The sequence below is a fragment of the Geotrypetes seraphini genome, chromosome 2 (assembly GCF_902459505.1).
Source record: "Geotrypetes seraphini chromosome 2, aGeoSer1.1, whole genome shotgun sequence".
NCBI classification, from domain to species: Eukaryota; Metazoa; Chordata; class Amphibia; order Gymnophiona; family Dermophiidae; genus Geotrypetes; species Geotrypetes seraphini.
The window spans coordinates 167,883,675-167,909,064 of record NC_047085.1 but is presented as its reverse complement, the minus strand read 5'-3'; the positions used below and the strand labels follow the sequence as shown (position 1 = coordinate 167,909,064).

Below are 25,390 nucleotides of genomic sequence, written 5' to 3'. Positions count from 1 at the left end.
AAGATAACTTGAAGCAGATAAGACAGTTCAGTTTTCTTATGCTTCTGTGGATAGTGTCATGATTATTGTGGTTGTCCGTGTCTTTTCCGCTTCTGAGTAAGTGGAGCTGATGGCTGAAAAGTTGGTTCCGCTTATTCAGATGTGGCAAGACCTACATATCTGCAACAATCAAGATAATTTAGGCATCATATTTAGAGTATGCCACATCAGAACTCTTTGTATTTAAGAATGAGCTTGCTTGGTTCACATCAGTGTCAAGGCACTATAACTGGCATTGAACTCCATGTGGGCTGGCATTATTGTTTAGATGAGTTGATTCATCCCACTTGCAATAGGAATGAAAAATTTGGCGACCCATCTTTCTTTTGTTTGGCAGTGATTGTGTTGCACATTGCACCAGACTTCATGCATTTCAATGCTTGTTTTGAGATATAAAGCACCTTTATCCAAGAGTGAACAAAAATGAGGTTATGGCAGTAAAAAAAAAAAAATAATCTGGTCCAATACCTATTGAGATATTTTCACCTGAAAATAGGGTGACATTTTAGGAAAGAATTTTTGCCCTTTTTCAATCAAGTACCGTATTTTCACGCATATAACGAGCGCGTTATACACGGTTTTTACAAACCGTGCATAACCTTGCGTGTTATACGCATGAGTACGTTTTACAAATTTTTTTTTATATAGTTCCCCCCCCGACGTCCGATTCAGCCCCCCGCAGGACCGCTCGCACCCCCAGCCCGAAGGACTGCTCGCACGCACCCGCACCCCCACCCCGAAGGACCGCTCGCACGCACTCCCACCCGCACCCCCACCCTGAAGGACCGCTTGCACCCCCACAGCCTCCCGATCCCCCCCCTCATCATGTAGAAGCTCCTACTGGTGTCCTGCTGCTTCCTCTTGGCGGTCCCGGCCCTTCTGTGAGCCCTGCGTCTGCACTGCTTCGTCTTCCGGCGGTCCCGCCCTTTCTCTGACGTCTGACGTCAGACGTCAGAGAAAGGGCGGGACCACCGGAAGACGAAGCAGCGCAGACGCAGGGCTCACAGAAGGGCCGGGACCTTCAAGAGGAAGCAGCAGGACACCGGTAGGAGCTTCTACATGATGAGGGGGGGGCGGGAGGCTGTGGGGGTGCGAGCGGTCCTTCAGGGTGGGGGTGCGGGTGCGGGTGGGAGTGCGTGCGAGCGGTCCTTCGGGGTGGGGGTGCGAGCGGTCCTGCGAGGGGGGTGAATCGGACGTCGGGGGGGCATCAGGCTTTCAGGGTGGGGACAGGACTTCAAGGGGGAGAGGAGAGTCGGGGCGGGGGAAAGGAGAGTCGGGGTGGCCAAGGAGAGTCGGGCGGCGACGGGAGAGTCGGGGCAGCATGCGCGGTATACGGGTGTGCGCAGTATATAAAATTTTTTTTTACATATGTCAGTTTCCCGCATGCTATACCCGTGTGCGCGTTTTACACGGGTGCGCGTTATCTATGTGAAAATACGGTATATCTCAATAAATAAGCACACAGGAAGAGGGTGTGTTTTTTTTTTTTTTTTCTTAACATTACAACAACCTTGGAGTGAAGAAGTCGACCTGCCTGAAATTCTTTATTGCTGAAGAACATTAATTCAAACTTTGTCTTAAATTATATACAAAGTTTTCAACCAACTTTAGGTTCTTTTTCATGCCAGCACCTCGGAACTCTATAAAGGAAGGTAAAAAGGTTGAAAATATGGCCAGGGAACAATGGATACCGTTGTGCTGCTATTGTAGGCCATACTTACACCAAAACATGGGAGATCATCCAGGAAACCATAGTGCCCTTGGTCGACACCTGTCTGCGCTAGATTCAGGAAGAGGCACGAGTTCCCTGGGGAAGAATTGATATCCCTTGCTCCCCTTATGCCAGAAAGGAGATGCGTGAATCCTTACCCTTGCCTTGAGGGTATGTAACTTGCTGGGGAAGAGTTAATCTTGTCTGTCGTGTTTCCCCCAGCTGTATCGGACCTCACTGTTCGTGTCTGTTTTCCGCAGCATTAGAGGCTCAGCAGGTATAGTCATGCGCTATTTACTTCCCTCATTCATTTCATTGTGGATACAGATGTTCTGGAGATAATTTATTATACACTGACATATAAAAACATGAAAAGTTAATGATAAAAAGTACAATGATAAAAATCCAACCGGATCCTACACGGTCCGTGTTTCGGCGAACATGCCTTCCTCAGGGGTCCAATGGTTTGCAAACGCACATATAAAGAAATGGACTGAAAACCGTCTATTGTCTTTAAAATGTGAGCAAAGAACACCGCAGACGAGCTGAAGTAGCAAAAAAACGCGTTTGCAAACCATTAGACCCCTGAGAAAGACATGTTCGTTGAAACACGGACTGTATAGGGTCCGGTTGGATTTTTATCACTGTATTTTTATCATTGTACTTTTATCATTGTACTTTTTATCATTGAATTTTCATGTTTTTATGTCAGTGTATAATAAATTTTCTCCAGAACATCTGTATCCACAGTTTTTGCTTTTGTTTTCATTGGTGGATTGTTTTCACTGTGGATCATTGGGTCTCCCCTTTTTTCTTTGTTGTGAGCTACTTTCATTGCAATGTATTCATTTGACTTTACTAGGGAAAGAGCCTTTTCACATGCTGGCCCTTCTCTTTGGAATACTCTGTCCGTGGCAATCTCATATTCATTATTAAGCTGTGGAACTCACTGGTGGGACAACTATTGCTATATTCTGATTGGTTAAGATTTTAAAAATTATTAAAAACACAGCTGTTTGTTATAGTGTTCTTGTGAAGCTTCCGATTCTTCAGTGGCACAGTCGGTGCATTTTAAGGGAAATATTTTAAGATTTTGCTTTGCAATATTTATTCCCTAATTCTTTTTATGTTTGTATTTATATAAACCGCCTAGTTGTAGATGGTATATACATTTTTAAAATAAATAAAATAGTTAACATAAGAACATAAGAACATAAGCAGTGCCTCCGCCGGGTCAGACCATAGGTCCATCCTGCCCAGCAGTCCGCTCCCGCGGCGGCCCAAACAGGTCACGACCTGTCCAAATCACCAGAAGGGGCCCCCATGCCACCTTGGTTTCCTATTGAGTCCTATCTTACCATCAAAGTCCTAGCCCTCCGGTCTTGCACATGCACGACCTGGTCGGGTTTCTATACTTATTTTCTGGTTAGCTTTCTCAGTATCCCACGATCCCTTTATCCCTCAGGAATCCGTCCAGTCTCTGTTTGAATCCTTGTATCGTACTCTGCCCAATCACGTCCTCCGGTAGCGCATTCCAAGTGTCCACGACCCTTTGGGTGAAAAAAAACTTCCTTGCATTCGTTTTGAACCTATCTCCCTTCAGTTTCTCTGAATGCCCCCTCGTACCTGTTGTTCCCTTCAGCCTGAAGAATCTGTCCCTATCCACCCTCTCTATGCCCCTCATGATCTTGAAGGTCTCTATCATATCACCCCTGAGCCTCCTTTTTTCCAGAGAGAAGAGCCCCAGCCTATCCAACCTCTCGGCATATGGGCAGTGTTCCAGCCCTCTTACCAGTTTCGTTGCTCTCCTTTGGACTCTCTCGAGTACCGCCATGTCCTTCTTGAGGTACGGCGACCAATATTGAACGCAATATTCCAGATGCGGACGTACCATCGCTCGATACAGTGGCAAGATGACTTCCCTCGTCCTGGTTGTTATGCCCCTTTTTATGATGCCCAGCATCCTGTTTGCTTTTTTTGAGGCCGCTGCGCACTGTGCAGATGGCTTCAGTGATGCATCCACCAGCACTCCCAAGTCTCTCTCAAGACTGCTTTCTCCCAACAATGCCCCCCCCAATTTGTAGTTGAACAACGGGTTTTTTTTCCCTATATGCATGACCTTGCATTTTTCCACGTTAAAGCGCATTTGCCATTTGTTCGCCCAGTCTTCCAGCTTGTCCAGGTCCCTTTGCAGGTCCTCATACTCCTCCCTGGAGCTAACTCTGCCGCACAGTTTGGTATCGTCTGCAAATTTTATAACCTCGCACTTTGCCTCCTTTTCCAGGTCATTAACTTTCGCAAGATGCTTAAAACTTAGCTCTTTTCTTCCGCATTTCATACTATTAATAAAATTGTGTTCTTTTTTCTTAGTATTTTAAATTACTGCTTAGTAATATTGGTTTTTAAAAAAATTTTATTTATTATTTCAAATAATTACATACACAATTGTACAGGAAATACTGAATACATCTCTTCAATTCATCAAAAGATAAATGAATATGAAACATAAAACATAGGAAAATTTCTAACACAGTCCACCTATAGGAGGAGAAAAAGCTTCAAAAAACCACCTTGTGGGAATCAAGGAATTAACTAAATATCATAATTAAAGAGGAAAAATTGCTCGAGCATACACCATTCCTAACATTCCATGATCACATTATACTGTTTCACTCCGGACCGCGGTAGTTACCCCTTTACCTTCTAGGAAAAATCCCAATTGGGCAGGTTCAAAGAAAATGTATTTATTCCCTTGATAGGAAATAAAACACTTACAAGGAAATCTTAATTGAAAACTTGCCCCCAAAGAAATCACTCTTATACAGTATGTAAGAAATTCTTTCCTGTGAGATTGAGTCCATTTAGATACATCTGGAAATATATTCACCTTTTCATCTAAATAGGAGATCTGTTTCATTTTAAAGTATATTTTCAATAACATTTCTTTATCTTGTAAAAATACAAGCGTAACTAATAATGTAGCACGACCTGATATCTCAATCTCAGAAGATTCCAAAAGTGTGGAGACATCTAACTCATTCTTCTCCCCTTGAGTGTCTTCTGAAATAAATTCTTTGTACAGGGTTGCGGCAAGTTAGAGTCTGGAACTTTCAACCCCGGTTACCAGAAATTTTTTAAAATTTAGCAAAAGGAAAATTTAAGAATCTTAAATTCAAGTTTATTTGCTGGTTCTCCAGGTTTTCTATTTTCCTCATTAATAACATTAATAATATTGGTTTAAATATGTATTATAATTTAATTCCAATGTTTATTTGTAATCCATGCATTGGATTGTAAACCGCTCTTAAACTTTGGGCTCCTTTTACAAAGGTGCGCTAGGGCCTTAACGCGCGGAATAGCGTGTGCTAGTTGCTACCGCCTCCTCTTGAGTAGGCGGTAGTTTTTCGGATAGCACGCGCTAATCCATTGCGTGCGTTAAAAATGCTAATGTACCTTTATGCACAGGGAGGTATATGAAGAACTTGAATAGAATCTGAGGGAGAAAGACATTTTTTTGTTACCAGCTGCTAGGTTTTTCATCTGGAGTGTGCTCATTCTCAAACCTACTCCTTTTCTATTATTTGGTTTCGTCTTCTGTGAAATCAGTTGATGATTTATTATGAGATTGAAGAGCTATAAAAACCTATCTGTTTAACCATTAAATGGTTATTGGAAATTATTTTATTTTTATGCTTCTGCTTTATGATTTTGTTTATGTTTTTGGAATTGTATTTGCTTTAGGTATGTATTTTTTAAGATTTTCTCAAATTTATGTTTTTCTCCGATTCTTTTATTTTGGTTTAATATTATGTTGTCTGTTAATTTAGGCCCTCTTTTACTAAGCCGCGGTAGAGGTTTGAACTGCGACCCAGGGCACTAAGGGCTCCTTTTATGAAGCCATGTTAGCGGTTTAACGCACGTAATAGCGCGTGCTAATTTGCCGGCCACGCTAGCCGCTACCGCCTCCTCTTGAGCAAGCGGTAGTTTTTTGGCTAGCGTGGGGGTTAGCACGCGCTAAAAAATTGCGTGTGATAAAGCCACTAACGCACCTTCGTAAAAGGAGCCCTAAATGCTCCAACATTCATAGGAATTCTTTGAATGTCAGAGCAGTGTTGGAAGTGCTCTGGGTGGTGGTAGAAACCTCTAGTACAAGGGGGAGTTAATTATGTATGTTTTTTGTAACCCATTCTGAATGCTATCAGGAGGATGGGCTAAATAATGGAACAAATATATAAAATAATAAATTCTTATGTTCTTATCTGTAGGTATTTGTCCTTTTTTGTTTATTTTGTTGCTTTGTTTTACTTAGTTTGCCCTTCTGTTTTCCTGTGCCACAGTTTAGTATCTCATCCTACCCAATCCTTTTTTCCCTCTAGCCTCCTTTCCCTTGTTGAAGCATATTAGAATTGGGTTGTGTCAGCATGTGGCAATTCCTGTTTGATGTAGCCTTCTATCATATGCCTACCTCTGACTTCAGTGGCAGGCACCAAGTTCTAATTTTAAGAATTCTGGGGCTAAGGTGTTTTCTGCTTTTGATGTAATATTTGTATTACTTTGTAAGATGCTGCTTCCCAGAATTCTTCCTTGTCATACTGTCATGATACCAGAGGGAGCCATCAGTTCCAAAATCCATCTCCAGGAAGCAGTAGTCCTCGGCCTTCTGTAATTGGACGTACAAGCCAACGACCTCGTGGGGATGGCCAAGATTGGGATGCAGCATCTTCCAGGTAAACGAAATTGAAGGGATTAGGAACAAAGAATAAAGGGAGTATAAGGAAATGGTGTAAAGTAACGGATGAAGGGAAAGAGAGTGGTGGAATGGTAGAAGTAAAAGATAACAGGTAATGAGAGAAAGGAATGAAAGATAAACTGAGGCACATATGGTAAATTAAAAAGGTGATAGTAGAGAATGTGAATGAGCACAATTGGAAAGAGAGAATGCATCCACTTTTCCTTCATTTTAGCTCATAGTCCCTTGTCCCCATTGACAGAAGAAGGAAAATAGATTATGGCAGATGGAAAGAGGAGAGGGTACAGGAAAATTGTGGCACAAGAAATGAAGGTCAGACCAACAGTAGGAGGAGAGGGTCCACTCCACAGACCGGGAAGGAAAGAAGCCAAGATGAAGATAAGGGAAAATAGTCTTATTACAATTGAAATGGAAAATATGTTATTTAATACACTGTCTTATAGTCTGCAACTTTCAGCCAAAGACCAAAACACAGATTGCAAAAACAAAGATTAAATTCAACCCATCTTGGCTATATTTTGGTACATATTGTTTCCATAAAGTGTTAAGAAACAGTCATAAACAATCTTGTTTACCTAGGTAAGGTAGACTGATAGAGCAATTATGAAAATGCTGTTACTATTCACTATTGTCATTTGACAATAGTGAATCCTTCTTGCCCATACATACATTCGTAGAAACACTGCAGCATGTTTGTGGCCTTATTCTTCAGTATCATTGATTGATACCGGTGGCTAGAAGCAGCATTTTTTATAATTGTTCTATCAGGGTACTTTCGGTGAGCAAAACTGTATGATTGTTTGCAACATATGTGGAAACAGATCCTATGTTAGGTCAGTTTTAATTTATTTTTTTTAAATTTGTTTTTTGGGCAAAATTTTGTAGCACGTACCCTAGGTTTAGAGGTCAGCTTATTTTATAAAGACACATAAGTACATATATTTCTTTATAAAATTTTAGAGGTAAAGAAGCAGAAATTGCAGCTAGATTGAAGGCGTGGACATTTATGCTGGTCCAGAAGCAGGTAAAATGTGAGTGCATAGAGTACATCCATATTTTATAAACTATGTGCATGAATCATGGCTGTCAGAGAAGATGTCAGCATTGGTTAGCTTCTTAGCTTGCTTACTGAACTGAGATACCACGAGCCTACATCAGGTGGGAAGGCACTCGCGCATGCGTGGTGCAGGCAGTTGTAAAGTTTCTTAAAACTTAAAGTGACAGTTCACTTTCAAGGCTGTACTGGGCTGCATGGATTATGTCACCCACATGTGAGAATATCTGTGTTTTATTGCCAATGTTAGATGGATATTGGAGAAGAGTAAAGAATACCAAAAGCCCCTGTACTTTTGCCTCATCAACTATAGAAAGCTTTTGACTGTGTGGATCACGATAAATTATGGAGAACTCTAGTGCATATGAGAATACCCAAACACATAACTCAGCTGATAAAGAGCCTCTATGAAAATCAAGAAGCTGCAGTGAGAACTGAATATGGCAACACTGATTGGTTTCCAATAAAACGTGGTGTCAGGCAAGGATGTAGCTTATCACCGTACCATGTTCCGAAAAGCACTTTTTGAAGTTGGTGGCCAAAATATAAACAATCTGCGCTATGCAGATGATACAACACTCATTAACAGCAGCAAAGAAGACATGCTGTATCTGCTGAGAAAATCAAAGCTGGAAGTCATAACTTAGTATTAGAACTGAGCATAAACAAGATGAAGATCATGAACATGGAATATGATGAAGGTTATGAGCTTGAAGGCGAGAGAAGATGTAAGAGATTTCAATCTCCTGGGCTTTTTCATAAACAAAGAAGCAACTAGCAGGGAAGAAATACTCTACTATTATTGCTTCAATGAAAGCTCTCGGCAAAGAATTCAAAGGCAAGGAAATAGCACTTGAAACGAAGATCAGACTTGTCCATGCACTCATGTGAAAGGTGAGCACTGTGGAAACAAGACAGAAAGAAGATTGACTCTTTTGATTTTTGGTGCCTGAGAAGGATTTTATGTGTACCGTGTACTACCAGAAGAACTAACAAATTGATTCTGAAAGAGATCAGACTAGCTATGTCACTCAAAGCCCAAATTATGAAGTTAAAACTGTCTTATTTTGCTCACACTATCAGAAGAGAGAGATCAGTGGAGAAGGATATCATGTTTGGGAAGATCAAAAGAACCAGGCAAAGAGGGTGACCTGCAACCAGATGGCTGGACACATTGAAAACAACCATGGGGATGACACAGGAGGATCTTACTGGACTAGCACAAAATTGATTTCTTTTTAGATCTGTAATTTATCAAGTCACTAGGATTTGAACATGAGTTGATGAACCTAACAGATCACTAGATGTCCAATTAGAAAAAATGGAAAATTTTTTGAAGGCTAGGAACCTTAGTTTTCTGAATTTGCTTATTTCCCATTATTTAGCTCCTTTGGAGATTTTGAAAATATACATGAGAGATGTTCTTCAATATTCTCAACTACTAGCAAACACAACACAAGCCCCTCGAAAAACCAAACAATATAATCTCACTACACTTTTGACCTGGTTTACAGCACAGCACAACTACTCATGAAAGATCAGCAGAGTCCACAAAGAGAAGTACTAAACATTCCACAGGCATAGAGTTCCAGAACAAGGCAGAAAAACCCACAATTTGCACATCAGCAACGCTTCTTCTGTGAAAATTATTAAGAGGAGGAAAAAGCCTCAGATCCCCCCCTCCACCAAACCGAGAAACTCAGGTTGAAAACAGGTGGAGTTTTACAGGGTGTAATAAAGTCACTGGCATAAAAAACCTCCTCAATAAAATTTCAATAGAGAAAAGCCTTGTGCAATGCAAGTGGGATATACTCTGCCTTGTATCAGGACCCCTATGATCTGAAAATGATTTGAAAAGCCAAATTCTATTGAGTAAACAGAAAGACACCGCACATCAAATACTTAACGTTTGAAGGATAGCTGCTCAAACCTCTCAATGAAATGGACCAGACACTTTTCAACGTACTCTCAAATCAACTCCTTGATCAAACATGGTGGTTGATCGAGGAGTTGATTTGAGAGTACGTTGAAAATTAGCTAAGCAAATGTTTCAAATATCTTGCTTTATAACTTTGTATTTCTTAGCTAGATGAATTTGACATTCTAATGTCTGGTTTTATGTTCCCTTTCCAGTGGAAGTGGCACTCAGCTACTTGCAAACTCCAGAACATCCATTCAGTCTCCATTAGATATGGGTCATGTAGAGCTACCAGAACTAGAAAATGAGGACATCCTGGAGCTGCAGTTTCAACAGCTGAGTCTTTCTCTGTTCTGTGTGTCTATTCTGGAGCATGCTGTCCCTCTCTTACGAACAGGTAAGAAAACTGATGTTTTCCACAACGTATATGTTGTTCAATATTTATGTGCTTCTGTTGTTCACATTCAAGTTTTCTTATTTTTAATGCTTGACAGTAATCGTAGAAAAATAGGCAGACACTATGGTATCTGCAGAATTTTTCTGCCATCATATGCAAAACTCCTTACACATTTTATTGTAGTATCGTACACTCTACGTCAATGGTCTCAAACTCAAACCCTTTGCAGGGCCACATTTTGGAAATGTAGGTACTTGGAGGGCTGCAGAAAAAATAGTTAATGTCTTATTGAAGAAATGACAATTTTGCATGAGGTAAAACTCATTATAGTTTATAAATATTTCCTTAATTGCTTCTGATAATTTCAGCTATACACAGCTGAAGCAGTGCAACATGTAGAAAGTGAAGTTTAGATAGTTTTTCACTTTCTGCATGTTGCACTGCTTTCAGCTGTGTATAGTTATCAGAAGCAATTAAGAAAGATTTATAAACTATAAAGAGTTTTACCTCTTGTAAAATTGTGATTTAGATTCTAATCTAAAGTATCAACCGCAAGAGACAAGATTTTAGTTTAGTCCTCTAGGCTTTTTTTGAAGAGAGGAGAATCAATATCTGACTTGTGCCTGGAAAACTTATGCCTTAAGTGTCCGGTGGTCGCATCTGCAACCGCCTTCAGCTCACACCTCCTCCAGCACCTGACACAACCATCATCTTACATCAAGCAGTCACCGCCAGGAGAGGTACCAAATTTCACGAGATTCCATACACACACACAAGCTGCACTGCCTCCAATGGTTAACTTACATTCTGGAACTTTGCCCGCCTCACTGCTGTTAGTGTAATCACTGCTGCGATTGTGCTCTCCACTCCAGGAAAGCGCTTGCGTGAGGTTATAGCAGTAAGGCGGACAAGGTTCCAGAACAATGGTAACACACTGAGGGCCTCAAAATAGTACATGGCAGGCCGCATACGACCCATGGGCCGCGAGTTTGTGACCACTGCTCTATGTCATTTTGAGGTTTGCCCTCATTTTCTCAGAGTAGGATTATATCTTTTCTCCCCTCCTCCCCCACCCCATAAGTCTTTGTCTCTACTTTTGAAATGAAAAGACTTCTGGAGTTGTAGAGGATTATGGTAAATATCTAGTACATTCCATAAATACTTTTGACCTGCTGATAGAGGTTCAGCCCTATCCTTAGAAGCCTATACATTAGTATGGCGTAGAGCCTCTAGTTAAAGGGAAGATGTTCATGATACATATGTTAAGCACTACGGGCAGTAAAGTTAAGGTTGTTCTTATAACTGCCTGCTTACAAATACTGTATAAAATGCTCTTCTACATGAACTTGCTTATATAATTATCCCCTTAAGGTTTAATTCTGTAAAGTGGTTGATAATATTTGCATGCAAAATATGCACAGAAATGATTAGAATACAGGTATATACATACAGATGTGCACATATAATGGTGAAAATCTACCTAAACTGTAAATATATGTATATTTTGCTTAGCGCATATTTGACAGGTTGGTGTACACGTGGGTAGCATTTGGGCAGAGTGGTACAGGGCATGTATGTTTCAGCAATTTGGGTGTGAACACTTACACCAAGTCTTTAACTGGATTAAGTGCTTGCACTTAAATTATGGGCACTTATTTCTTTAAAGAAGGATGCCTATATATAAGCACTTTGTTATAGAAATGTCCTTTTAAGGAACAATTCTACAGCTGGGTGCTCTATTTAGATGCCCTGAGGCTGCACAATAGGAGCCTATTCTATAACGACATCTGGGTGCCATGTTAGAATTGTAGCATAATCACAGTGTTGGCATTAACATTTAGGTGCCTGCAGTTACACTAACTATTGAGCTGGCATAAGGGCTAGTGCCTAAAAATGGAAGGATCACTAGGGTTATCCAGAAAAAATTAAATTTGGAAAAATTTTGCGAATTGAAATTTTTCCCATGAATTTGATTGTGCTTGATCAGAAAATAATTTTCCTTTGGCGATAGTTCTTCAAGATCAGATCTTTAGTTGCAAAATTCAAGATCCTGGCAATCACTATCCTTGGTCTAGCAGTCCCATCCTGCTTTCTGCCCACCGATGGGCTCACTCGATATGTAAAGGTCCCAGGGATGAAGTAACAAGCAGCTCCTCCGTTAGCCATTTTTCCAGAGTAGAGGCTACTGTATAGTTTCAGGTATACCCACAATGCGAACATTTTTCCTTCTGGAATGATTCTCCAGATCCTCCATTTTCTCTTCACAGCAAGCTAGTTTGCACTGTAATTGGGTAAGCTCCTCATGTATGGCAGTAAGAGAGTCCTCGGCCAAGCTCACTTGCTCCTCGACCTCCGATACTTGAACATTAAATTCTGTAACTGTTGTCGATAGAGTTGTTAAAGAGTCATTAACTTTGTCTAGCCTGGATCCTAAAACCAGAACTACTGCCTCCATCATCTTAGAAACAAGAGCTTCACTCACGAGATCATTCTCCTCAGTGGGACCCGCCATTTTCCCTTCACTGCCCGTTTTCAATTTGGTTCTCTCTCGCTCTTTTTTACCAGCTTTCGTGAACATTTTGATGCCGTTTTTCTGCACAAACTTGTCTATATGAGTACAGACAGTAATCCGGTAAAGTTGGTGTGAAAGATTGACGCAGAATATAGTGCTAAAAGATCTTTAGGGAGGGAGAGCTACGGAGCTCAGGGAAAACACGACCTCCTGGCCACGCCCCCAGAAAATAATTTTTAAACATTTTTTTAACGCCTGTTCTTTAGGTCCCTCAAAGCCACTGATTATATTAAGCTCATTTTCTTAACATTTGCTATATTTGCTTATGGAACAAATTTGTTTGTATTTAGCTATAACTTTTATGTTTTTACACTCAGCAATGATACATTGATAAAGACATTTTATGCAAAAATTGCAGTATTTTCTAGTGAAATAGACACATCATTCTGGAACTGGTGGTTAGTGATTCTCTGATTGTGAGATCTGGTGTAGAGAACTTCATTAATATTTTTGTGCTCTGCCCTTCCCCCATCACTCTGGATGGTCCTACAAATCTTCAAGTTTTACTGTTTACATGCAAGATGGTAGGAGCCAGTCTGTTCTGGCCCTATTTATTTTTCAATTAATTTGGGGGGGGGAGGGTTGGCCGATCAAGAGGCTTCTTGGTGCTGCAGAGGCTCCCAGTTTTGGGACATCTCTGGCTGCAGAGATCACAGCATCAGCATGACACAGTGAGTAAGGCTGTAACATCCTTTGAGAAAATTTGTATGTGGGGTGGGAGGGTGTCTTTTAAAAGTACATTTTGAAGGTTCCGGCTAGGGACAGGATTCCCCACCTCTAAAATCTTGTTCTTGTACAATCCCACTCTTCCTGGACAAGTGGGTTATGTGTCCCATGTTGCGAGACTGCTTGTAGGAAGCCTCATTTACATAGTTTTTCTGACCCTTCCCTCTTAACCTCAGGACTGCCCTCTGAACTCCAGTTGCCCAGTTGCTTTTCTACATATGAGACAATAGGAGCCAGTCTTTTCTGCTCATGTTTATTTTTTTCTTCTATTAAGTTTTTACGTGACTTCGCATCCTCATACTGCAGAGGTTTCCCATGGGAACAGCTCTGGCTGCGGAAGATTACAGACTTTGTGGGTAAAGTCTGCTTCAAGGAGGTTGGCTGCTTTGCAATGCTCCTTCTGGACAGCCTGCACTTTCAGATCGTGGCTCAGGGACCATTCCCTTGGGAGCTGGCTTGCCCCAGATTCGTCTGCAGGTGGATTCATATGGCGATTTCATCAACTTATATTGCTTATGGCAGACAACCGACAAGAGGTGTTGCCGCTTCGTGGGTGGAGTCTTGAGCGATTAATCCGACTGAGATTTGTAGAGTGGCCACTTGGTTGTCTTTTCATACCTTTACCAGACTTTACAGAATGGATGTAGCTACTCAGTGTTGCGGACAGGCTCTTCTGTCCCACCCTAGACGTTGCCATTTCTTTGGTACATCACCTTTATTTTTGATTCTGGAAGAGACATAACAGAATGGAAGATTAGGTTCTTACCTTTGGTAATTTTCTTTCTGTAAGTCCCTTACTGCAGTGGTCCCCAACCCTGTCCTGAAGGACCACCAGGCCAATCAGGTTTTCAGGCTAGCCATAATGAATATGCATGAGAGAGATTTCCACATAATGGAAGTGACAGGCAAGCAATGCATATTCATTAGGGTTATCCTGAAAACCCGATTGGCCTGATGGTCTTCCAGGACAGGGTTGGGGACTACTACCTTACGGAATCAATATGGCCCGCTCTTTGTTTTTAGTATCGCCTGCCTATTTCTGCCTTGGATGTTTCTCCTTTCAGGCTTTAGTTTTAGTATCTTGCAGCCAGCAGATAGGCCCTGTGGGGAATCCTTCTGTATTAACAAATATATATTTATATAGAAGGCAGGTTTCCAGCTTGTGCTTGTTGCACATGACAGTTTGGTCTCATGTTACCGTGTTCTTGTCTGTGTTTCTTGTTGCCTGTTTATTAATTGTTCTTTTATATTGCAGAGCAGAACAGAATGCTGTTGTGTAGTGAGGAGATTCCCCGTGCCCCTTTTCTTTCTGTGCTTTGTTACAATGATATTCAGTGGCATTTGGATGTCACTGCAGGGGGCCCTTTATTCCTCAGCCAAGGTGGAGCAGCAGTGGAGAGAAAAGTTGTGGATTTCTGCAAGACTGGTTTGCGAGTTGAGGTGAAACACCTTTATTAGTATTGATTCCGTAAGGGACTTACAGAAGGAAGATTACCAAAGTTAAGAACCTAATCTTCCAGTGGATGTGGCTAAGTAGGGCACTTACTTGCATAACTTACAGTATTCTGCCCATGCTCAGCCCACTTGTATACCCCCTTACATTTAGCACTAAGGCAGGTGTGCGTTTGTTACAGAATATCAATCTTGCGCTTCTGCGTGTATATGCTAATATTCATTAACATACACATACAACTGGCACCTAAGTGTAGGTGTCCTGTTAAAGAATGAAGGAGTTAATGACTAATATAGATATCACAAAAATCAACTAGTCATCTATTTTTATTTTGTTTACTTTTTTTTACATTAAACCGGAGTGAAAGAAAAGATAATAGGAAAAGAGTGAATTTTAAGTTGTAGTTAAAAATAAAAATAGAAATGCATGTTAATTTCATTTGGATCATACTAACATTTTAGGGCTTGGAATGTGGTTAGACGAATTATTGCTCTAAAAAAAGGTTGATCAGCATTAAATAGTTAAGGGTGCTGTCTTCTTTTCCATAGTTGCAATATATTTGTTTTTATTTAAATTTTACAGGTAGTAGAAAAGTGATGATTCAAGTTCTAGAATTACTTGTTGAAAATCTGCCTCTCATTGGTGATTCAGTGTCTGAAGATGTGTGGGATGATAACAGTCTCATAGGACAAGAACTGGTGAGCTTATAGGTTTTAAAGTAGAGGTTTGGGCATGCCATTTTATCTATGGGTTTGTAAAACAGATTCTGTACTCCGCCTCTCACGAAAATCTTATTTTATTTATTTTGAGTAGACTGATTCTGAATATAAAATCTGATCACTTGGTAGTGCAGATTGATTTTAAATGATACTGAAATTGCCTTTTTTCCTCTGTTTAAGCTAGTAGTGTTTTTTTTATTTTACTAAGTCAAGGAATATAGGTATGATATGCTATTGGAAGGGCTTCTATTATTGGTGACAATTTTTTTTATATTGGGGAGAAGTGAAAGGCCAAAGGTAGAACTGCAAGATTCGAAGGTGCTGAGGACCAGTGCATGCATAGTGATGAGAATAAAAACAGAAAAGCTAAACATAACTTCTATTTGATGTTCACAAAAGAAAATCCTGGAGAAAGATTGCAGATGATAAGCAAAGGTACATATGGGAATGGAATAGATACCTCCTAACACACCATTCACTGATGAAAATCTTGTAAAATTGGAAGCACAAACCATGGTGAAGTACATTCCAGGATACTGAGGGAGTGTGGAGAGGTGTTGATAGGCTCTTTTAAGGATGTGTTTAATACCTTACTACCGCTGCTGCTTCTACTACTATTATTGCAATAGATACTGAAATAGAGTAGACCTGGGCTGCTCAAGTCCGGTCCTCGAGATCTACTGGCAGGCCAGGTTTTCAGGATATCCACAATGAATATGCATGAGAGAGAAATTTGCATACAAAGAAGGCAGTGCAGGCAAATCTCTCTCATGCATATTCATTGTGGATATCCTGAAAACCTGGCCTGCCAGTAGATCTTGAGGACCGGACTTGGGCAGCCCTGGAGTAGACACACCGGATGGTGTGAATAACATGAAGAAAGACCTGGCGAAACTTGAAGAATGGACTGAAATTTGGCAGCTAAAATTTAATGCTAAGAAATGCAAGGTCATGCATTTGAGCTTCAAAAACCCAAGGGGGTGAAGAACTTATGTGCACGACAGAAGAGCAGGACTTGGGTGTGATTGTATGTGTTGATCTTAAGGTGGTCCGACAGGTTGAAAAGGTGAAGGCGAAAGCTAGAAGGATGCTAGGTTCAGGTTCACACCATCCTGGGTGTCTACTTTATTGCAGATTTTGGTATCATCCGCAAAGAGGCAAATCTTACCCAACAGCCCTGCAGCAATATCGTTTATAAAAATGGTAAAAATAATAAGCCCAATAACAGAACCTTGAGACACACCACTGGTAACATCCCTTTTCTCAGATCTCCACTGATCACTACTCTCTGTTGCATTCCACTCAACCAGTTCTTGACCCAGCCCATCATTTTGAGACCCATCCTGAGGGCACTCTCAAAGGCTTTGCTAAAATCTAAATACACCCCATCTAGCGCACTCCATCTATCCATTTCTCTGGCCACACAGTCAAAAGAAATTGATCAGATTTGTCTGAAAAGACCTACCTCTAGTGAATCCATGTTGGTCTAAATAACTCCATGAACAAGCTACATACCACCTCAGTTCTTATCTGTTATCTCCAGAGGAGGCCAAGCGAAAAAACCCCCAAAACTACCAGACATAAAAGTGTAGTTTAACCATTCAAGGCTTTGGGAACGTTTTGGTGTCTTACTAACTGATAACACGACAACCAACATAGTTGGTACATCTTCCAATTAGATTACAAGTGTTTCACTAGGATACAATTACAAATTGAGTCCTACAGCAATATTCTATTGTTTCTATTCAAGTCACATGGTTTCTGGGTAATCATACTTCATTAGTAATTTTCCTTAGCAACATGCTACTGAATCACATGACATTCCAGCAAACCTATGCCATACTGCTTCCCCAAGCAGTTGCCAAGGGAACGGTACAAAATATATTAGTTCCTAGGTCAGTGTGCTCCTAGTTTATAACTTTTAGCAAAAATTATGTTTGGTCTATCACGCACTTTTCCAGACATAGAAGGTTAAATACTTGAAAGTTATTAATGAGTGCATTAACCTTTTCCAAATACGATGAAGCCGTAGCTACAGGGAATGGAAAGCAACATCAGGAAATTTTGTCATAGAGAGGTTGGGGTTGCTGGAAATGCCTTCCTAGTGAAGGCAGTGGGTCCAAAATAATGACGCAATTCAATACATTGGATAAACATAGTCTCCCTTATATAGCAGAGGCTGTTGTCATTTTGCTACTGCCAACCAGGGTAGTGGAGAGAGAGAGATGCTGGACCTGCTGGGAGGGAAGGAAATGCTTAACTATTAGACCAGATACGGCACTAGTAGACTGGGGAAAGTGTGGCGTAGTAGTTAAATCTGCAGCCTCAGCACCTTGAGGTTGAGGATTCAAACCCACGCTGCTCCTTGTGACCCTGGGCAAGTCACTTAATCTCCCCATTGTCCCAAGTACATTAAATAGATTGTGAGCCTACCAACAGGGAAAAATGCTTGAGTACCTGAATAAATTCATCTAAACTGTTCAGAGCTCCCCTGGGAGAACAGTATAGAAAATTTAATAAATAAATACATTTTTGGCATCCTTTATCACTGGTGCTCTGAGCCAGTGCTCACCTTGTTCAATTAAGCTGGCTCTGAATGGAGGGTTAAGTGACTTTCCTAAGGTCATAAGAAATAGTAACATTTGACCATTGATTCAGCCTGCTGCTCTAACCATTAGGCCACTCCCCTGCCTTTAAATCTGAAGGGTGTATAAGCTGCAAAACTTACATGCAAGTCATAGAAACATAGAATCATGATGGCAGATAAAGGCCAAATGGCCCATCTAGTTTGCCCATCCGCAGTAACCATTATCTCTTTCTCTCTCCGAGAGATCCCATGTGCCTATCCCAGGCCCTTTTGAATTCAGACACAATCTCTGTCTCCATCACCTCTTCTGGGAGACTGTTCCATGTATCTACCACCCTTTCTGTAAAAAAGTATATCCTTAGATTACTCCGGAACCTATCACCTCTTAACTTCATCCTATGCCCTCTCATTGCAAAGTTTCCTTTCAAATGAAAGAGATGCGACTCGTGCGCATTTAATTACATAGATATTTAAACGTCTCTATCATATCTACCCTCCAGATTGAGATTTTTAAGTCTGTCCCCATACGCCTTAAGATGAAGACCACATACCATTTTAGTAGTCATGGTTTTAATATTTTTGTAAAGATATTTTGTTTTTTATCATTACAGTTGCTTATGGTTGCATTCTCTTTACAGAAAGAAAAGCTACTCATAGTCCTAGATTCACTTGGGGAAACCATATCCTATCACATAAACAACATAAGCACTGAGCAGGCTGAATCTGTGATCATACACCACAGAATGGCAGTGATAAGTACTTCGCTTCTGACTGTGAGACTGCTACAGATACTACTTCCTGTTGAGAAGGTAAGGGATGTGATTTTATGAGTATTGAGAAAACATGTACAGTTAAATAAGCCTTGTTTACACATGGTAGCACTTAAGCTTGATACGTAATTATATTCTATTGAATTGTGTGAAAGTAAAAGGTTGTGCTTAAAAATCTAGTTAGCAAATTTTTGTTAAGATGAAGTTACTCTACATTTCTGAATGTTTTATATTCAAATAGCTTAGCTGAGGTGACATGCCTGCTGCAGCTGGGAACATCCTATTTGTGGAAGCAGTAGTGAAACAGTTATGTTAGAAACTTTGAAATGATAACATTTTACGAGAAGGAGTGGGGAAGAGACACTGTTACCCAACTTAAAGGACAATTAATTTGTTGGTAACATATAAATAGCTAATATATATATACAAAAGACGATGCAAGCTTAACAGAGAGTCTTTTAATCCTTTTAGTATTGGACCCCAATTGGGTCCAATACTAAAAGGATTAAAAGACTGATACGCTTTCATCATCTTTTGTACAGTATATGTGTTAGCTATTTATATGTTACCAATAAATTGATTGTCCTTTAAGTTGGGTGACTGTCGCTTCACTCTTTCTTTTGCTTTGTATCATACATGGGGCTGTGCTTTTCCTTTTTTATGTGGAATAAAACCTTTTACGAGAAATACAACCAAGAACTGAGGGATCTGGTTTTTAAATATATTTAGAATTGTCTAAAGAAATAGTAGCAGCCACCCCCCCCCCCCACTTCCCCTGCATAGATTACTTCTGAGGCCCAGGTGCACTAAAGCCAGTGATTGTCGCTAAACCTGTTTTGACAGCTTTAGCGACTATCGCATTTGCCGACCCAATGCACAAAATGGTTCACCGAAAGTTTTTTTCCCTCGATCGCCCGTTTTACGATCCAGCTATGCAAATTTGCTAAAACCCCATGTAAACTAGCCAAGTGATTGATGCACAAACATTCCTTGTCTATGCACAAAAAAAGCAAGGGTTTTAGCAATCCGAAAAAATCGACAGGTATGCCTGATTATTTTTTTTTTTTAATGGTAAAGATATTTTGCCTCAGAACATTTACAACATGGTCATGCTGGAGTGGGGCTCTCTGAGGGGGTAGTCTTAAAGTGGGATGGTCCACAACTTTCCTATATCTTATTCACATGGAGGATAAAGTGGTGTTGAGGACTCAGATTGGATGCTGTGCTCATGGCAATCATAAAGAAGAGTAAAATACTAATTGAAAGGGGTTTGGCTATGGGTCATGCATTTGATATTCTGACTTTCTGTGGTACAACAAAGTAGTTTACTTTATTATATACAGATACTTCTGATTGCAAACTGGGGGCCTTTGATATATCTGCCTTTAGCATGCAAGTAGCTGTGTTCGGTGGTCTGGTAGCAATTGACTGATTTAGATGAACTTAGAAGATTATGGATAAGCTTCTAGAAGAGGCCTTCTCAGGAAATTAGGATGTCTACAAGATAGATATGGGGGTAGCTTTTCTGGCAGATGTCTTGCATGATTTTCTTGGAGTGTTCTCAAAGAACATGGGTGCTGTTTATGGCCGCCACTTGGACTTTGTAGTTGTATAGGTGGTTGGCAGACAAGCTTCAAATTCCAAGTTGTGTAAGATGTTGTTTAATAATGAGTTAGACAAGTTGGAAACAAGTAAATTAGACTAGGGTTCTGTGCCTGTCAGAGGATAAACCTAAAGGCACGGGCAGGAGTGAGAAAGCCCAGAAATACCATCCTGGAAGAATGAGCAGAGTTCAGGCGAACAGGCACTGATCCCTTCCTGATGTTTTCCAGTGAAAAAATGGTTCTGCATCCTGTCCCCTCCTTTCTTCCTAAGGTGATTAATATAAAAAAATAGACAAGTTGATCTCTCTTCCTGTCTTGGGAGTGGTTAAAGGAGATGTGATTTCAGAACAAGAATCCAACGGAGAAAGGATATGTGACTATATGATGCTGAAAGAATCATTTCAAACAATAATGCAAAACTTTGGAGGAGCCTCACTATATAAATGTGTGTGGTTTTTTGTATTATATATAATTAACTGAGCAATATAAGCAAATTTTATAGGGTCCTCAGTTATCACGACTCTCAATAATCAAGATGAACCTGTAAAAGAGTTATGAGCTGTCTAAACCCAAAGAGGGTAAATCAAGCGTGTAACATCCCTGGACCTGTGCAAATGTGCATAGTGCTCTAAATAATAGTGAAAAACCAAAATAATGGTGCAATTTAAAGAGTCACGCCAAAGAAAAAAATTGCAAAATTGTACAGCTCGAAATTCAGTGTTCAAAATGAGAGACACTGCTCCCTGACACTGCCAATAAAAGTCATTTAAACTCCAGAACCCAGTTGGAAAAGTTGTACTTATCTCACAGTTTGTGATTATTGTCCCGGTATCATGATGTTAAGATGATCCAATAGTCATGCTATAAAATCAATCGCTCGACAGAGCTCCTTTTCGGTGAGCATCGCGGGACCAGGCAGGCGGTGAAAAGCTGGCGCTCCTGCCTTATTTGCCGTTCTGCATTAAGAAAGGAGGTAGCTGTCCAGCGAGGGAGGGGCAAGGAGTGCAGAAAGCTCCTGCCAAGACTGCGCTGGACCACCGGCATTTGAAAAAAGGGGGCGGGGAGAGGTGTTAAAAAAATTGTATTCGCTCCATAAGAAGCACCCACTTTTCCACCCACTTTTTTTGGGGGAAAAAGTGTGTCTTGTGGAGCGAAAAATACGCTAACCTGCTATTGCTTTTGTTGTAACAAGTAAGCTACCTATCTGGAAGAATCTGATAGGATTTATGAAAATATTGATCTGGGGATCCTAATGAAGAAAATAAAAAGCAACATAAGCATTGGCAAGTTAGATGCAAAACATTGATAAGGCTAGAAGAGAAACTTGCCTCAGAGGCAAAACTCATAAGAACTTTTTCAGGTACATTAGAAGCAGAAAGCTTGTAGGGGAGGACAAGGCCAAAGTAGAGAGACTGAATTAATTCTCGCTTTGGTCTTTATGGAAGAAGATGTAAGAGATCTTCCTGTACAAGAAATAGTTTTCAAGGGTGACAAAATAGAGGAGATGAAAGAAATCTTAGTGAGCCTGTAAGACGTTCTGAGCTAAATTAACGAGTTAGAGTGATACATTGACTAGAGCAAACTCAGACACGAAATTGCTGATTTGCTGTTATTGATCTGTTTGTAACCTGTTGTTAAAAAGATCTGCAATAATTGAAGATTGGTGGAGGGTGATCAATGTAATGTTGATTTATAAAAATGGTTCCAGGTGTGACCAGAAAATTACAGACTGGTAAGCTTGACTTCAGTGCTGGGCATGATAATGGGACCTATTATAGACAATATAATTACTGAACACATAGACAGACATGGGTCAAAGACAGCATGAATGCAGTCAAGGGAAGTTTTGCCTCATCAAATTGCTTCATTTCTTTCAACATGTGAAAAAAAGTGTGGATAAAGGTGAGACAGTTAACATAGTGTATCTAGATTTTCAGAAAGCTTTCAACAAAGTTCCGTTTGAGAGATTTCTGAGAAAATTAAGACGTCATGGTATAGGAGGCAATGTTCTGCTTTGGATTAGGAATTGGTTATTGGATAGAAGATTGAGAGTAGAGTTAAATGACCATTTTTCTCAGTGGAGTGAGGTGATTAAATTTGCAAATGACACGAACACATTCAAAGTTGTTAAAACACATGCAGACTGAAAAATTGCAGGAAGACCTTAGGAAATTGGAAGACTGGGCATTGAAATGGCAGATGAAATTTAATGTGGACAAATTCAAAGTGATGCATATTGGGAAGAGTAATCCAAATCATAGTTATCAGATGCTAGGTCCATTTAAGTGGTTAGCAACCAAGAAAAAGAGCTAGGGCCCTGCTTTACTAAGATGCGCTAACTTTTATTGGCACGCGCTAATCGCTAACGCATGCATGTTAGTCTATGGATGCATTAGCGTTTAGCACGCGCTAATCAGCACACCTTAGTAAAACAAGGGGTAGGTGTTATTGTAGACAATATGTTGAAATCTTCTGCTTAATGTGCAGTGGCAGCCAAAAGAGCAAACAGGATGCTAGGAATTATGATGAAAGGGATGATAAATAAGTCCAATAATATTATGATGCCTTTGTATCACTCCATGTTGTGATCTCACCTTGAGTATTGCATTCAATTCTGGTCTCCTTATCTTAAAGAAGATATAGTGGAATTAGAAACATTTCAAAGAAGAGTGACCAAAATGATAAAGGGAATAGAACTCCTCTCATATGATGAAAGGCTAAAGAGGTTATTTTGGAAAAGAGACAGCTGAAGGGAGATATGATTGAGGACCACCAAATCCCTAGTGGTGTTGAAGAAGTAAAATGGAATTGATTTTTTTACTCCATCAAAAATTACAAAAACTAGGGTACCCTCAATGAAGTTAAAACAAATATAATAACATAGTAAATGATGGAAGATAAAGATTTGAACAGTCCATCCAGTCTGCCCATTAGTTATACCCATTAAATATAAATAATTAAATTAACTTGTCTCTTCTTTGATATTTCTGGGTCATAGACTGTAAAGTCCACCTGGTATTGTCCTAATCTAATCTAATCTTCCATTTGTGAGTTGCACAAACCTATACAAGCTCAAGGTGACAGATCAAAGAGGAAGTGGGAAGATCAAAGGGGGGGGCATGGAGAAGCAAGGGAGAGGTCTAGAAGTAGGGGGTGCTATACAGAAGCTGAAACAGTTAATTGTCAAAGAGGTGGGTCTTCAGGTTTTTCCTGAATGCGGTGTAGTTTCTGATTGCTTCTGGTAGGTCATTCCAGGTTTTTACACTCAGATAAAGTTAACATAGAGTAGAAAATTCACTTGTAGTGGAGTTATTTTGTGGATGGCAGGTTTAGCTGAACTCTGTTAAGGATTCTTCTTGATGTTGACCAAACAGTAAAGAATAGTTGGATGAGAGGGGCTGCTGAGTTTCCGTATAAAATCTGGTGTAGGATACATGAAGTTTTGAAAATTATTCGGGATGATATTGGGAGCCAGTGTAGTTGCCTGATGAAGGTTGTGATTGAATCATATTTCTTTAATTTGTAGATTAGTCTAATGGCTGTGTTCTGGATGAGCTACAGTTTGTGGATAAGAGTGGTGTTGATGCCAATGTAGGCAGAGTTGCAATAGTCCAATTGAGGTAAGACCATCATCTGAATGATCAGAGCAAAGTGATATGGGTGGAAGTATGATCTTGTGAGTCGCAGTTGACGCATAGTGTAGATGGTCTTTTTCCGAAGGTTAGAGATGTGTGATTTCATTGTGAGAGTGTCATCTAAGGTGTAGCCGAGTACCTTGGTGGATTTTTCCATAGTGAGAGTGATGCCTGATGAAAGAGTGAAGTTAGATATGACATTCTGTTGTGCGGTGCGGAAACCAATGGCTTTGTTCTAGGTTCCAAATGCTGAAGTTGCCGTCCAAGCTCACTCCAGCCTATCCAACCATCCTATTTACAGGATATCTACCATAAAGTCTGGCCAGTAACATCCTCATGTTCCAAGTTAGTGGAGTTCCCATTGATGCCCACCCCAGCCCATTCTACATCAAATCACCACATATGAGACACAGACTGTGCAAGTCTGTCCAGTACCAGCTTTAGTTCTTTAATTTACATCCTTCATTTTCTAATTAGAGATCCTCTATGTTTATCCCATGCCTTTTTTAATTCTGTCACCGTTTTCCTCTCCACCACTTCCCTCGGGAGGGCATTCCAGGCATCTACTACCCTCTCCGTGAAAAATAATTTCCTAACATTGCTCCTGAGTCTTCATCCTTGCAACCTCAAATTATGCCCTCTAGTTTTACCATTTTCTCTTCTTTGAAAAAGATTTGGTTCTATATTAATACCTTTCAAGTATTTAAATGTCTGTATCATATCTCCCTTGTCCCTCTCCTCTACATATTTAGATCTTCCAGTCTCTTGTAATCCATTAGATTCTAAGAATTTCACTTTCCTTTCCTTTAGCAACGTTCTCATTATTTTTCCAATAACTGAAGTGAAGCTTACTGGCCTGTAGTTTCCTGCTTATTTTTTTCACTCAAAGAATAATTAAGTTCTGGAACTCTACCAGACAATATAGTAACAACAGTTAACATAGATGCGTTTAAAAAAAAAGATTGCACAAGTTCCTGGAGGAAAAGTCCATAATCTGCTATTGAGAAAGACAAGGGAGAAGCTACTGCTTGCCCAGGGATCAGTAGCATAGAATATTGCTACTATTTCTGTTTCTGTTGGGTATCTGTGACCTGAATTGGTCACTATAGAAACAGGATAGAGGGCTACATGGACCATTGGACTGACCCAGTATACCTATTTTTATGTTGTTATTATGTAATATACAAGCAGTAATATTTAAAACTGAATGAAATAAAGTAGACTCTCTGTTAACCGGAACTCGAGAAACCAGAACTCTCAAGCAACCAGCAAAAAAAATCAAAGAAATACTGTAATACTTTAAATAAAAATTTATGACAGAAATTTAATCTTGGCACTTTGCTACCACATGTCTGGTAGTTTGCCCAGAACAGTTTATGGTCTGGCATAGTATGGGATCTAGTATTAGTTAGGCCTATTTATAATAGTAACTCTCAAGCAACCAGAAACTACATA

The 25,390-nt window shown here is 40.1% G+C and overlaps 1 protein-coding gene across 3 annotated transcripts in view; it reads left to right on the top strand.

Annotated features, from left to right (window-relative positions):
• RTTN (rotatin) overlaps window positions 1-25,390 on the top strand; it is a 385,080-nt gene that overhangs the window by 64,141 nt on the left and 295,549 nt on the right. For 2 of the 3 annotated variants that reach the window (XM_033934249.1, XM_033934251.1), the window contains exons 8-11: window positions 6,312-6,477; window positions 9,688-9,869; window positions 15,203-15,318; window positions 18,565-18,735. In XM_033934249.1, the coding sequence (XP_033790140.1) occupies window positions 6,312-6,477; window positions 9,688-9,869; window positions 15,203-15,318; window positions 18,565-18,735 (635 nt within the window). Of the gene's footprint in view, window positions 1-6,311; window positions 6,478-7,427; window positions 7,532-9,687; window positions 9,870-15,202; window positions 15,319-18,564; window positions 18,736-25,390 lie in introns of those variants that run through there. The other variant, XM_033934250.1, reaches the window with a different exon arrangement.